This window comes from Eulemur rufifrons, chromosome 25 (genome assembly GCF_041146395.1).
Source record: "Eulemur rufifrons isolate Redbay chromosome 25, OSU_ERuf_1, whole genome shotgun sequence".
NCBI classification, from domain to species: Eukaryota; Metazoa; Chordata; class Mammalia; order Primates; family Lemuridae; genus Eulemur; species Eulemur rufifrons.
Window position 1 is genome coordinate 2,334,114 of NC_091007.1, and position 12,864 is coordinate 2,346,977.

Consider the following 12,864-nt stretch of genomic DNA (forward strand, 5'->3'; position numbering starts at 1 on the left):
CCGATCCGCTCGGTTCCACCTCGCACTGAAGCCTCAGGCAGGCCAGAATCCGCTCCGCTTTTCTTTTCAAAATATGTGCACCTTTAGTACCTATGACTCTCTCCAGCCTGAGTTCCTGTGCCCCAGCCACGCCTGTCCCTCCTTTGCCCGAGTGCCCTGAACGCGCCCACCTGTGTGTACGACCAGGATTCCATGCGCTTTGCCTGAGCCAGATCAAGTCATTTGTCACATATCTGTCACCGCTGCTCTGTCCCCACCGCATCGTGCTCCTGGCCCTCGCAAGGGTCCCCCCACTATACATCTAGCTGTGCGTTAAGTCATCTCTCCAACAAGAAGGGACAACCCCAACAGGCAGAGGGGACCGCATGTTTGGTTTCTGAGCCAACGCTTCCGACAGTGCCTGGCCACTAGCTGTCACCTAACAGACATCTGTTCAGTGGGTCGATGGACTGTTGCCCATGGAATTAAAACACATTCATCAAGTACAGTATCGATAAAGGACTTCTATTCGGTGTCTTCTTTCTTAAGAGAAAGCAGTGAGGTGTGTTTAACAAAAAGGGCAGAGACAGAGTTCCAAGAAGAGTTTGGAAACTGTTCCAAAATTCCAGCCTGCCTCCAAGCACTGCCTGAAGCTAAGCTATAAAAATGCAACAGAGCGAAGAAGCCTCCACTGACACCCTCAGGACTCACCTCTCTCTCTGCGAGTCCTTTCTCGAAGGCCACAAGAAAAATGGAAAATTAGAGTCTCCACATGGTGGGCGGCCTAAGCTGGGCTGGGACACGGCCCGTGCCATAAACCTCATGAACATGGCTGCGTCAAAGCATTTATCATTACCTCCTACCTGCAGGCTGCAGCTGCTGGGGAGGGATGGACAAAAACAGATGCCACCCCCAATCCATTCTCAGGGATGCTCTACGCTGCCAGGTGAAGTCCCCCGTCCCTCTCCAGGCTGGCACCCCTCTTTGCAAAACCCAACTCCTCAATCCTAAACCTTCATTCTGCACACAATGAATCTTTCCTCTGTCTTCCCAGGGCACTTTATTGAAGTCTAGAGCAACAGTTCCCAGGGAATGTGTGTCCCTCCTGCTAGACTGTGAGTCTTCCGTGGGCAGGACCATCATTTTTTTCATCTTTGCATCTCTGGCTTCCAGTCCGCAGGACCGCGAGGAAGGAATGGTTGGTAAATGTTAGCTACGTTGCTTCAAATGTCTAGGGTCTCCTTTGGCAACTGTGCCTGCAGCTTCAAGATCCTGTTAAAATAAGCCAACTGCGGCCGCGCATGTGATTTACCTCTTTGAGAACCAGCACGCATTTGCCAGGCCCCACCGACTGGGGCAGCTCCGCGATCCTCCCCTTGTTCAGGTAAGGGCCCGAGAAACACCTGTGGTTGATGAAGAGCTGGGGGCAGCAGTATTTCCCATGGACGGTTCCTGCAGGGGAAGAGAGGCAAAGCTGAGGTTTAGGACAACTCCAGACCCAGGGGGACCGATGAGAGAAACACCTGCTTGATCCACGCGGTCGCCAGAGTTACCTCACGGAGCTGTCCGAGGTCCTGACTGACGGGCCCTCTGGAGTTATAAAAGAAACCAGGCTCAGGGTGACCACGACAGCCCCGAGGGCTAGTGTCACTGGCGCTCTCATTAAGAGGCCTCACACTGGTTCCAAATTGTGACAGAGCAGTAGAGAAAACCGGATGATTTTTTTCTTTTAAGAAAGGCACATCGTGTCCTAATTTCAGGACATTTTATATCCCCAATAGTATCTCAGAAAATCTGATTAGATTTTCCGCCATACAAACTGTTTCTTACGCAGTGTTCAAGACACACAGAAAGATGCAGACTGAGACAGTGACAGCTGAGGTGTCACAGCGCAGCCCAAAAACAAAAACACCAACTGCACAGCTAAATTCTCCGTGTCCCCTACTGCGGTGACTGCCCCCACCATCCCCCCAGCAATAACCAACCCCCCCTGCATCTGGAATTTATCATTCGCCTGCAGGTCTATAAACTTTCTGCATACCTGAGTATGTGTGTGCCTACAAGCAATGTATGACATTTGGGATGTTTTTAAAATACTCCATAAACGATTTTCTGCAACATTTTGTTTGCTTGCTCAACATGATATTTCGGAGATACATCCAAGTTGGTAAATGTGTATCTAGGAAGTTCATTTATTCTTAATTTCTGTATATTACTCCACTGAATTAATATACCACAATTTAGGCATCTATTCTCTTACTGACAGATACTTACTCGCATCTACTTTCTCAGTACTGCCAACAGGGCCTTAATGAATACGAATATAGAAATCGTATTCAGCGCACGGGCAAGATATCCTTGCAAGTGTCTAACGGGAGTGGAACTGCCTGGCTGCAGGTCCACGTATCTTCTGTTTTACTAGACGTGGCCAATCCCCCCCCCCCCCCCCCCCCCCAGTTTATGCTCCTCTCTGCGCTAGGTCAGAGTTCTGCTGTCCCACAGCCAAGCCAACGCTAGACACTGTTAGGCTTCTCCATTTTGGAATCCAGTGGAGGTAAAATGTAGCCTAAATTTGCATTACCCTTATTATTCTTTCAACTCAGAAAGGGAACAGGACAAGTTGTTGGTCTTGTACCTCAAGTTGCCACAGACAGAAAGCAAAATAATTAAATGATAAGATTTCACTCTAAAGTTTCTTGACGTCTGTAAGTGCAAAATGAGGTTTCACTTCTGGTGAAGGGACTCACCACCCAGCCCCCATTGCACACAAGCTCCAAGCTAAGAGACATGAACAGGGTTATTTCTGTATAAATACTGTCAGTAACTTGGGAAGGTAATGTAACGGTCTGGGAAGGCTTATTTTCTTTCATAAGGACTTCAACTAAGAACCAACAGGTAGGAGGTAGAGATGCTATTCTTCTGGATATAAGAGAAAAGGAATAAAATATCAAGGACAGTCTGTAAAGGTGTAGCTGACATGGTTCTTTTAAAAACCATTCTGAAGTTTGAATTCTAGGCAACAGGCAAAATAGTAAGCCCATAGCTGCCCTTACACGGAAATTTTTTGGTAGGATTAGCCCCACCTAGACCTTTAGAGAAGTCTACTCATAAAATTGCTCTCTTTACTGCAAAGGTAACTTCGACTAATAGGATTCTTTCATGACATGTAGGTTTTCATTCTGCAATTTAGACCAGGTTTCATTCTGGCTTAGAAAACAGAATTCCTGATCAAGTACGACAGTGCGCAAACATGTCTGTTACCGGATCTGGTGGTCAGAGGGTAGCTCACAATTGCGTTTTCAATGGTTATTGTAAAATGCAAGACTTTACGGATTAAAAAACATGCATTGTTCATAAGCAACTGTGCAAACACTAAGGGTTTTAGGGAACAATTCAAAAGCCAGCAGAGACTTAAGCACTAACCATTAGTGTAAAGATACCAGCGAAACTGTGATAAAATGCCACAAAAGGAATGCCTAACGATGACACCTCCAACTCTTCCCTGCTCCGCGTGATGGTTCACAACACACAGCCCTAACCTGGTTCATAATTTCCAAATGGCACATGGACCCTTTTCCTGCAGACTAGAACTACCTAGAGCTACCGGCCAAGAAGCAGAAAACAAGACACAGGGAATTTAGCTTAGAAATTAAAAAATAAAAAAAGATAGGTATCTGTTAATGAATAGCAATAGGGAAAAAAAAATAAGCTCAAAGCTGAGATATATTCACACTGACCTAAAAGTAGAGACACGACGTCTCCGCTCAGAGCTACAGGGTGGGAAGGGACAGAGAGCCCTAAACGGGACCCACTTACCTGTCGAGTCCAGGTGAGGGAATAGACAAAGCTCGTGAGGTATTTTTTTAACAGGCACTGTGGACGGCAACCTGTGGATAAAGAAAAGGAAACCGTCACGGATTCTGCACTTTAGAAGAAATGGTTATACTCCAAAGTCTTGTCATAATTTAAAATGACTACTGCAGACATCTAAGGTCAGAGCATCATGAGATGGGCTGTGTGTACAGGAGCAACACCAGGAAGGCTGCGTAAAAAGGTCGTTTCAGAAAAGCTGCTCTCACATTCTTCTGATGACCCTACAAAGCCTATGAAACATGTGCCCCCGAGTGGCCACCGGTGATCAGTGAGTTTCTTCTGGGTGGCTGCTGGCTTTGTCTCTTCTAGAATTGTCGTACTGTCTTCAATTATATTTTAGACAAGAAGCATTAACTTATGTGCAATTAAAGTTAGACTTTTCCACTTCCACGTCTGACTGGAAACCACCCTCTGCTAACCTTTGACTTCTGACCTCTGTGCCCGTGTGGGTCATGGCCACACTACACACAAGACCTTAAAAGAAAATCTATAAACTCGTGATTCTTGAAATATAAAGTAGGCTTATTCCAGGACAGAGTTCTGTTACAGTTCAGTAAAAACATTGCTGAATAAATATATATATATTTTTTAAATGCAGCCTTAGGGGGAAAGAGGTGAGTCTGGTTTCACAGGGGTACCCAGGTTGGCTGCACAGACAGGACACAGGTGAAAAGAGAGATGGACACAAAGGTGACCCCTTACGAGAGATCTCAGTGGGCTCAGCTCTCTCTGGCAGGGGTTCTCAAAGTGTGTCCCCAAACCCACAGCATCAGCATCACCTGGGAACTTGTTAGAAATGCAGATTCTCGGGCCCCACTCCAGACACCCTGAATGAGGATCTCAGGGGATGGGCCCGGCAAGCTGTGTTCTCACAAGCTCTCCAGGCGACTGACACACGTGAAGGGGAGACCGTTAATGCACGGACCACAAATGCCGGAGTGATGGATTCAAGTACGGATTCAGTTGGGGGCCTGTCACTAATCTCTCTGCATTTACATGGCATTTAGATGTGAACCCACAAAATATGCCCAAAAAACTGTTATTTTCAAATAACAATGCCATTATTGTTCAATTTCATTTTTTTTTAAATTTAAACTTGAGTACTGCACATGAAAAATGCCACTTTCAGCTCTCTTTCCAAGCATGTATTTTTATTTACTTAAGCAAGCAGAATCACTTGGCATAGAATATATATTTTAGTGCATTTGAAACATTTTTCAATATATACAAATGTTACCAGCAGTTACTCCTTTTCCAAAACATACTGCCTGCCTGCACGCACTCTGCCCCGACTCTTTGCTCATAAAATTACAACCGAAACAGAGGTGGGGGTGGGAGTGTACCCTATATGTCTTCAGCAGTTTAAGGTTCATAACATTTGTTTCACATGGAATCTAATTTAGTCTTCATTAAAAAAAAACCCTGAAATAAGTATTTTATCAGTGACGGCATTGAGATGCAGAGAACTCAAGCAACTTGCTCAAGTTCACCCAGCTGGGAAGCGGCAAAGCTGGAGTCGGACTCAAGTTTTCCACCTCCCAGGCCCAGCGGAGAGTGGAGAGGGAGAGAGACAACGTCCCGGTGGGGGAAAGAGGCGGCCACACGTCTAAACGGCACCTGCCACACTGGGTGCCGGGGGGCGCTAAGAATCGCCAAGCACAGAGAGTCATCACTATCCACGTGTGACTTTGGGGTGTTTATCAGGCACACCGAGACGTGACAGGTTGGACTGCAAATTCCTTTTAAGCAAGCATTGTGTCTTGAGCGTAACAGGTACACAATAAACAACAGCAGCTATGTTTTACTACCATCTTTACTAGTGCACCTTTTGTGAGCTAACTCTACTACAAACAGCCATGCTTCCTACCCTTGGTAAAGACACTATCGTTTACCATGCAATTTGGGGAAAATAAAAAAAAAAAAAAGAAAGAAACACGCACTGTTTTTCTGGCTGTACAACTGCAATCTTCCTCTTCTTTTGTGCTGTAAAATAGGCAAAAAGGGAAAAAAGAGAATCAGCTTTGTTAGCGGAGCAAATGCATTTTTAAAAACGGGTTATAGCGTTAAAAAAGTGCCCGTGTTAAAGGAACAATTTAAATACCGAAAAGTTATTTCACTCATGCCACAATGTTAAATCAATTTCTTCTAGCATAAAGCGGACATTGGCTCCTCAGATGTGAGATCTTAATAGAACTTAGTACGTTTAATCTTATCACCATAGCGGCTTCTTTATTTTAAAATGTGCATTTAATAAGAAAGAAGAAGACTACAGCTATTATACCTCCTGTAAACACATGCGTTCAAGATAAATTGTTGCAAGCACGATTATCCAGAATGATTTTTTTTTCCCCATAGAGATTGTGATGAAAGAGATAATGTTACCATAACAATACCCTCCCAAAGTAGGATCGGAGGCATGCATTTAGACTAAAATTATTTTTTTGCCGAAAGGAGAATTAGTGGCTAGCAAATACACCTAGTTGAATACTGACATAAACCAACAAATAATGATTTTTTTTTTTTTGGATACGAATACTTCCAGTTTACATTTATAACTGATTAGGATCGCCTTAACAAAAATAGACCAGAGCTTTTGGCATACTAATCTGGCATGCTCAGATAACCCTGCATCTTCCAACATAAGCATAAATTAATTCCAACACAACTTCTAAAAGCTGTTAGAGTCTGGCAGGTTTAGAGTGGGAGTTTGCCTCTTTAAAGCAAAATGCATGTGTAAGAAATACAAGCAAAAATAAATGAGAAAAAATACTTAACAAAATTCCATCCACTATTGACTTTATTTGGTACTCGATTCCAGTTATTACTATGAAAAGCTGTAAACTTCATGATCTCCGAGGTGAAAAATGAATATAGGGTAACTTGTGTCATTCGGCCTCTGTTAATCGGGTGGGGACACCTGAGACTGTCTGACACTCTGGGGAAGCAGCCAGGATGCAAAGTGTACAATAAAGAGGAAACATTACTGTGTTCACCTTAACCCAGGTGTGACTGTGCCCCAGAGAAACTCAAAGCACTTGCATCCTCCCAAATCCGTATGAAAGGAGGCAGAGGCCCCAGGACACTAGGTTCTGTGTGAGGGACAGCATGGACAACAGAGATGATGAAGCCCCAACCCCGTGACAGACCCAGGGAGCCCGAATGCTGGCCATGCTGGCTGAGTGAGAAAAGAACTGGCATCGTTTTGCATCAGGGAGAAAAAAGAATGCCTCTGAGATTAAAATAATTATTCTACGCTCAAGGTTTTAGAAATATTAAATATTTTAAAGTGAGGGGAAGATATTACTCAAATTGGATGAAGATTTATTCAACAGGATGGTATAGGGAAAGAAGAATCCCTTAAAATCCACCTCTGACCTCTGTCTGTCATCTGAACTACCCACTGTGCTTTGCAGAGAGAATGTCCTATACTGTTCTGAATCAATACTGGGGGGGGGGCGCCCTTGAAATCCGTCAGGGAACTTGAAGCCAACCTTGCAATGGAACTTTGTCTAAAGGAATGTTCTGAGAATGTACAGAAGTGTGCCACAGAACAGGCTGCTAGGAAGAAGCAAAGCTAGCATATAAATTCCAAAAAGAAAATAACAGAAATGCAATCTCTTTAAGGACTCATAATTTTCAATAATACTTTTGATACACATTAGAGTGGAATAATAAACGCAAAGGTGTATTAGGCTTGAAGATTTTTAAATGATACCATTTCATGATAATGACCTACAATAACATACATTAAACCACACTGTTGTATGTATTTAAATGTGCATAAGTGTGTGTGTGTGCACATGCGTGCCTGATGCAGAATTGTTTAACTACTAATATTGGTTTTGTGTGTTATTTCTGTGATCTAAAGCATGTCAGCCAATACACTTTTTAAAGTAAGGTTAAATCTCACCAATTAGTGCCAAGCGTAGGTAAAGTGTTTATAAATATGTCAGTAAATCACTGGGATCAATTATAACTCCTTTAGGAGAAACTTCATGAGAAAATTCAGTTCTTTCTCAGAACTAATACAAGAATACAGCATCTAACGCATTTTTTCCCATCAAAACGACGGATTGTGTACAACACTGGGAGTCAAGATCGCAGGTATTTTTTTCTCTTCAACTGCGACATAGTTTGTCAACCTGTGACGTGCTTCCAAATGCTCATCTCATGCGGACACTTAAAGGACAACGGAGATAAAAACATTAGTGCTCAATGGAAAATCTAAAACCATTTTTGTTTTTTACAGCTTGGCTGTAATTTCTTTACAAAACTGCCTATTTATTCAGCAAGTCGCAGACGTCACCCCCCAGCCCCTTCGCCCAGGCCTCACTCACAGGCTGTTTTGTGTGGTGTCGTCAGGGGGTAAGAATTTGCTTCGCACCAGCCCACGGGGAAGATGTCCATGGATTCAACGTCAACAATGACCTCCGGACCAGGAGTCCGCAGCCCTGAGGGACGAGAGATACAGATTTCACCAACAAAGAAACAGATGGGAAAAAAAAAAAAAAACTAGAGCATCCCTGAGACTGAGAAAAACATTCCTCTGAATGTTAAAAAAAACAAAAACAAAAGAGACAATGGCAGTGCGGAAGGTAGTCTTATGACAGGTACAAATGCTCACAATGTAACGGCAAGAACATGAGGCGTTCAAATAAAGTGGGGGTTTGGGAAAAGTACTTCCCCCTCAACATGGAGCAGAAAGGAGGAATCTGGAACAGACAGGCATCTGAGCCAGAGACGCTATAAGAGGGAACAGCATCCCCTTGGCCTGGGAATTGCTTTGAGACCAAGGGAACCTGGTGCAGCTTGGGGTAGGGCCACAGGGCCCACACCTAAGCCACCATGACGTCCTTCACCCAACACCAAAGATCAACCTGCAACTAAAGACAGTCAAACATCACAGCGGACCAGAAGCAGTGAAACTCAAAACAGTGATTATGACGGTGCGCAAAGACAAAGCAACCTCTCTAGGAACTTGCTGACTTACCAGTTTGACTAGAATCACTTTCTTTCTTTTTTGAGACAGAGTCTCACTCTGTCGCCTGGGCTAGAGCGCGACACTGAATGAATAGACATTGTTTCTGTCTAACGTTACATGACTCAACAGATATTTAACCTAAGTGCTAAAGGAATCATCAGAAAAACAAGAAAAATTATACTCAAAACAGACAAAAAAAAAACCTCTGCCAGTATCTTCGGACGTAGAAGTAACCCTCCCTGTCCTGAAGGTCACGTAATTCTCCAAAGGGTCCAACGAAGGGGACCACTGGGCTGTTTCCCATCACACAAGGTCACTGTTTCCTTCTCAGACCCACAAAAATAGTAAAGTATTTGTTTCTTAGCAACTCAGTAATTTTGCTAACAGGTTAAAATCATCTACTACATCGTTTTTTCAGATTTATGCTTAGCTATAAATAAGATTTTCAAGGTCATTAAAAGCAGTACTTCAAAAGGAAGCGTAAAGTGAACTTTATAGCTTATTCCTTCCTAAATTATGACTTTCATCTTCCAACGTTCTGCTAGTTCAAACATCACATCGTATTAAGGCTTCAATACATACACTTCTGCAGAGTGTATACATTAATATATTGCTAAGGCTGTCTTTACCATACTTTACAATTCTTTGATTCTGTTTCCCATTCAATTAAACAATATTTACGAGCTCAGATGTGTCAGCCGCCTTTCCCTCAAGAAAGTTACAGTTCTGCCTTCTCTCATCGCAAATCTGGCTCATTAAGGCATCTATTCAATGAGAAGTGACGGAAAAATGACTTATTTATCCTGCAGGAAAGTTTTCCTGACCCCAAAACCGTTCAAATCCCATTCTGAATGATGGGTACCAGTTCTTCACTTCTTTTTATCAACCTTATGAAAACAAGACACATCTGGCTGGACGCGGAGAATAAGCTTTTAAGACAAACTCATTCATTTCCAAACCCAATAGCTTACAAAAGAATCCATTAAAAGTGCGTACAATGCACCTCCTTGATTGTTCTGGGATTGCCAAAAGTACATAAGCAAAGCCGGATGTTCCACTAAAGACCACTGCAATATTCTTTAACATGTTTTAGAAAAATCCCTTGGAACAACATATGACGATGCTAAGCTGCATCCACTCAGTATAGATTCTATTCGTTGATCTCTACCCAGAACCTTCACCTCAAAAACCATCAGGAAGCCTAAATCCCCAGCTATGGGAAAGCGCCTAAGTAAATTTGGGCGCACCCGTACGATGGAATATTCTGCAGCTATAAAAAAGAATGAGACACCTCTTTATAGACTTACATGTAAAGATCTCCAAGATGTATTGTTGAGTAAAAAAGGCAGTGCACAGAACATTGCGCATATATAGTACACTACCATCTGTCTGAAAAGGGGGAAATAACATATATTCGTATGGGCATAAAATAGATCTGGAAGGAAATGCAGAACACTGGCGCGGTGGGCGTCTGTCGGGGAAGGAATGAGGGGCCGGGGGCACAGGGAAGGGAGAAAGGATCCGACCGAAGCTACTTGTATGGGTTTTTGGCATTTGTGAATGAAGTTACTAATTTTACAGCCACAACCTCCACGATCACCACAATGACAACACAACGAAAGACACCCAGAGAAGGAAAGGAGGCTGTCCGCCATAAATATGGTGCTGCCGTAGAGCTCTGAATTAATGAGGAGCAAGTTACCATCAACGAAAACAAAACTACACGGCCATGAATCATTTCACTGCGGAGAGAACAAAGACTTTCCACGCTCACAAACTCAATTTACAAGCACGCACAGTAGTGAGAATCCCCTTTGGAACCTCAAAATAGTTGCGCAGTTTGCTATCTCCTGCGGACGCTGTCCTGGAACCAGCAGATCACAAAGTTCTACCCGTCCCTCTAACTGCAGAGACCGTATCACAGCTCCCTCTAACCAATGACATGGGCACTGTGACCAACTGGGCGACCTGTCCTATCCAGAACACGGGGATGACAAAAGGAGACGGCTTATGGCTTCCAGTGTCCTTCTAGGAACACAATCCTATCAACTCCTAAAGTCATGTCATTACCTCAGTCCCGGCAAGTCGAAGAGGACAGAGCAGGCAGCGGTGACTTGAGAAGAAAGATGCCTCGGGGGCACCAGAGGCAAGAGGGACACGGGGGCCATGCCCCCCAGGAGGAAGGTAAATGAGTTCCATGTGCACAGTAAGAGAATCGGAACTACCTCTTCATCTCCGTTAAAAGCCGGGACGGGAAGAAAGGGAAGAGGTATTTCAGGGAACAAGCTAACCTTGCTTAACATCCCCACTGAGAGTTAGAGGGCACACCAGGTGCCGACAGGCCCGGCCGCGAGACGAACAGGTGAACCCCCGGCAGAACGAGCAGCCGGTCGGAGGAGCCGTGAGCAGGAACCGCACCCGGACGCCCTGCCTGCAAGCTCCGCGCTGTCTCCTCTGCGGATGCCGACGGACTCACACAACAGCAAACAGCCTTTACCATGGCCCAGACGCTCCTCCACAACCTAGGTTTAATCCTCCCAACCACCCTAACAGATAGGAACTATTTTCACCCCCATTTCAGAGATAGGTAAACTGAGGCACGGGAAAGATCAACCATTTGGTAAGTGGCATATGCGGGATTTGAACATGGTCCATCTAATCTAACTCCAGGGCCTTAGCAAGCACTTGAGCTGGGCAATTTTCTTTTTCTTCCCTCCTCCTCTTTTTTTTTTTTTTTGGTGGAGGGACAGAGCCATCTAGTATCTGTCTCCTTCCTATTAGGGCCCCGTACCCTTTGCACAGAATTTCCATTATGAAGTAGCCACCACCTCCCGCCACAGTGAGATGACGGCAGGCTCAGCCTTTCTCTCCAGGAGTTCGGCCCCCAAAGTGAGAATGTGTCACCCAGAAGACGCGTTCGTCGCAGTGGCAGCTGGAAAACCCAAGCTTTGCTTTGGTTCCTGCTGCAAGGCCTTCTGGAGAGGTGATTCCACCAGTCACAGGTCAACAGTCTTCCAAAATAATTCCTAGCTTAATTTAAGACAGCCAGAGGCAGTTCTGTTGCTGGCGACCAAGACCCCCAACCAAGCACCGACTTTCAGAACGCGATAAATTTGATAGTATTACAAGCCTCTTCCCAGAGACAGCTTCTGCTCTTGGACTGCTTTCTTTAACTGCCCAGGAAATATTGTTCCCGTGTCCTGACCTGCTGGAGCAGCTTCTCCCACAGACGTTTCATACAGGCCATACTTCTTTTTGAAGACTTTAAAACCACCCACACAGGCCTGAAATATAATTATTTTCACATTTGCATTTTCCCTTGTTTCAATTTTGCAAGTATCTGCAAAAAGCTTATCAGCCACCTGACATTTTCACAAATTATGGAAAAGTTAAAGGGGCCGTTTTCTGCACCTGGTCTCCTAAATGCACTAGGTTGCTGCAAACCAGTTTCTCTGAACCACAGCACACCTTGCCTACTGACTTCCTACAGTGGCTCACAAACCCTGGAGTGCTTAGGAGACATCCGGGGAGGGGCACTGGGTAAAAATGCAGATTCCCAGACCCTGCTACCAGGGACTTGGATGCACCAGGTCTGGGTGGCCCCAGGAATGTGCATTTTAGTAGGACCCCAGTTGATTATGATGTGAGGGGCACATCATAGTTTATTTGATAAATAAACTATCAAGGAGTTTTTAAAATTTAGCTTCAAGTATAAAATATTTCACTACCTCAAAATTATGTTGGCAAAACAGTAGTTCTTAAGGGAACATTGTATCTTAAATTGCTATTTTGTTCAGGAACATACATTGTATCTACTCAGCAGCCACGTAGCAAACAAAGTAACCTTGACCTCTTGTAAAAACATCCTGCTTTGTGAAACGCGCAGATGGAGCCCCGAGTGGTGGCTTACAGCATCAGCGACAGTATCACAATGGTCACGGACACAAGTGGCCCTTTCTGACGGAGCACAGACTCCTGCAGGGTAGCAAATCTGAAAAGAAGAGGTGCCACCTAATAATAATGTCATCAGC

General features: G+C 44.3%; 1 protein-coding gene across 2 annotated transcripts in view; it reads right to left on the minus strand.

Annotated features, from left to right (window-relative positions):
* The window catches only part of SFMBT2 (Scm like with four mbt domains 2), a 151,314-nt gene that overhangs the window by 19,022 nt on the left and 119,428 nt on the right, over nt 1–12,864 (minus strand). For both annotated transcript variants that reach the window (XM_069458629.1, XM_069458630.1), the window contains 4 exons: nt 8,190–8,303; nt 5,793–5,835; nt 3,796–3,866; nt 1,292–1,431 (listed from right to left, as the gene is read on the minus strand). In XM_069458629.1, the coding sequence (XP_069314730.1) occupies nt 1,292–1,431; nt 3,796–3,866; nt 5,793–5,835; nt 8,190–8,303 (368 nt within the window). The remainder of the gene's footprint in view (nt 1–1,291; nt 1,432–3,795; nt 3,867–5,792; nt 5,836–8,189; nt 8,304–12,864) is intronic.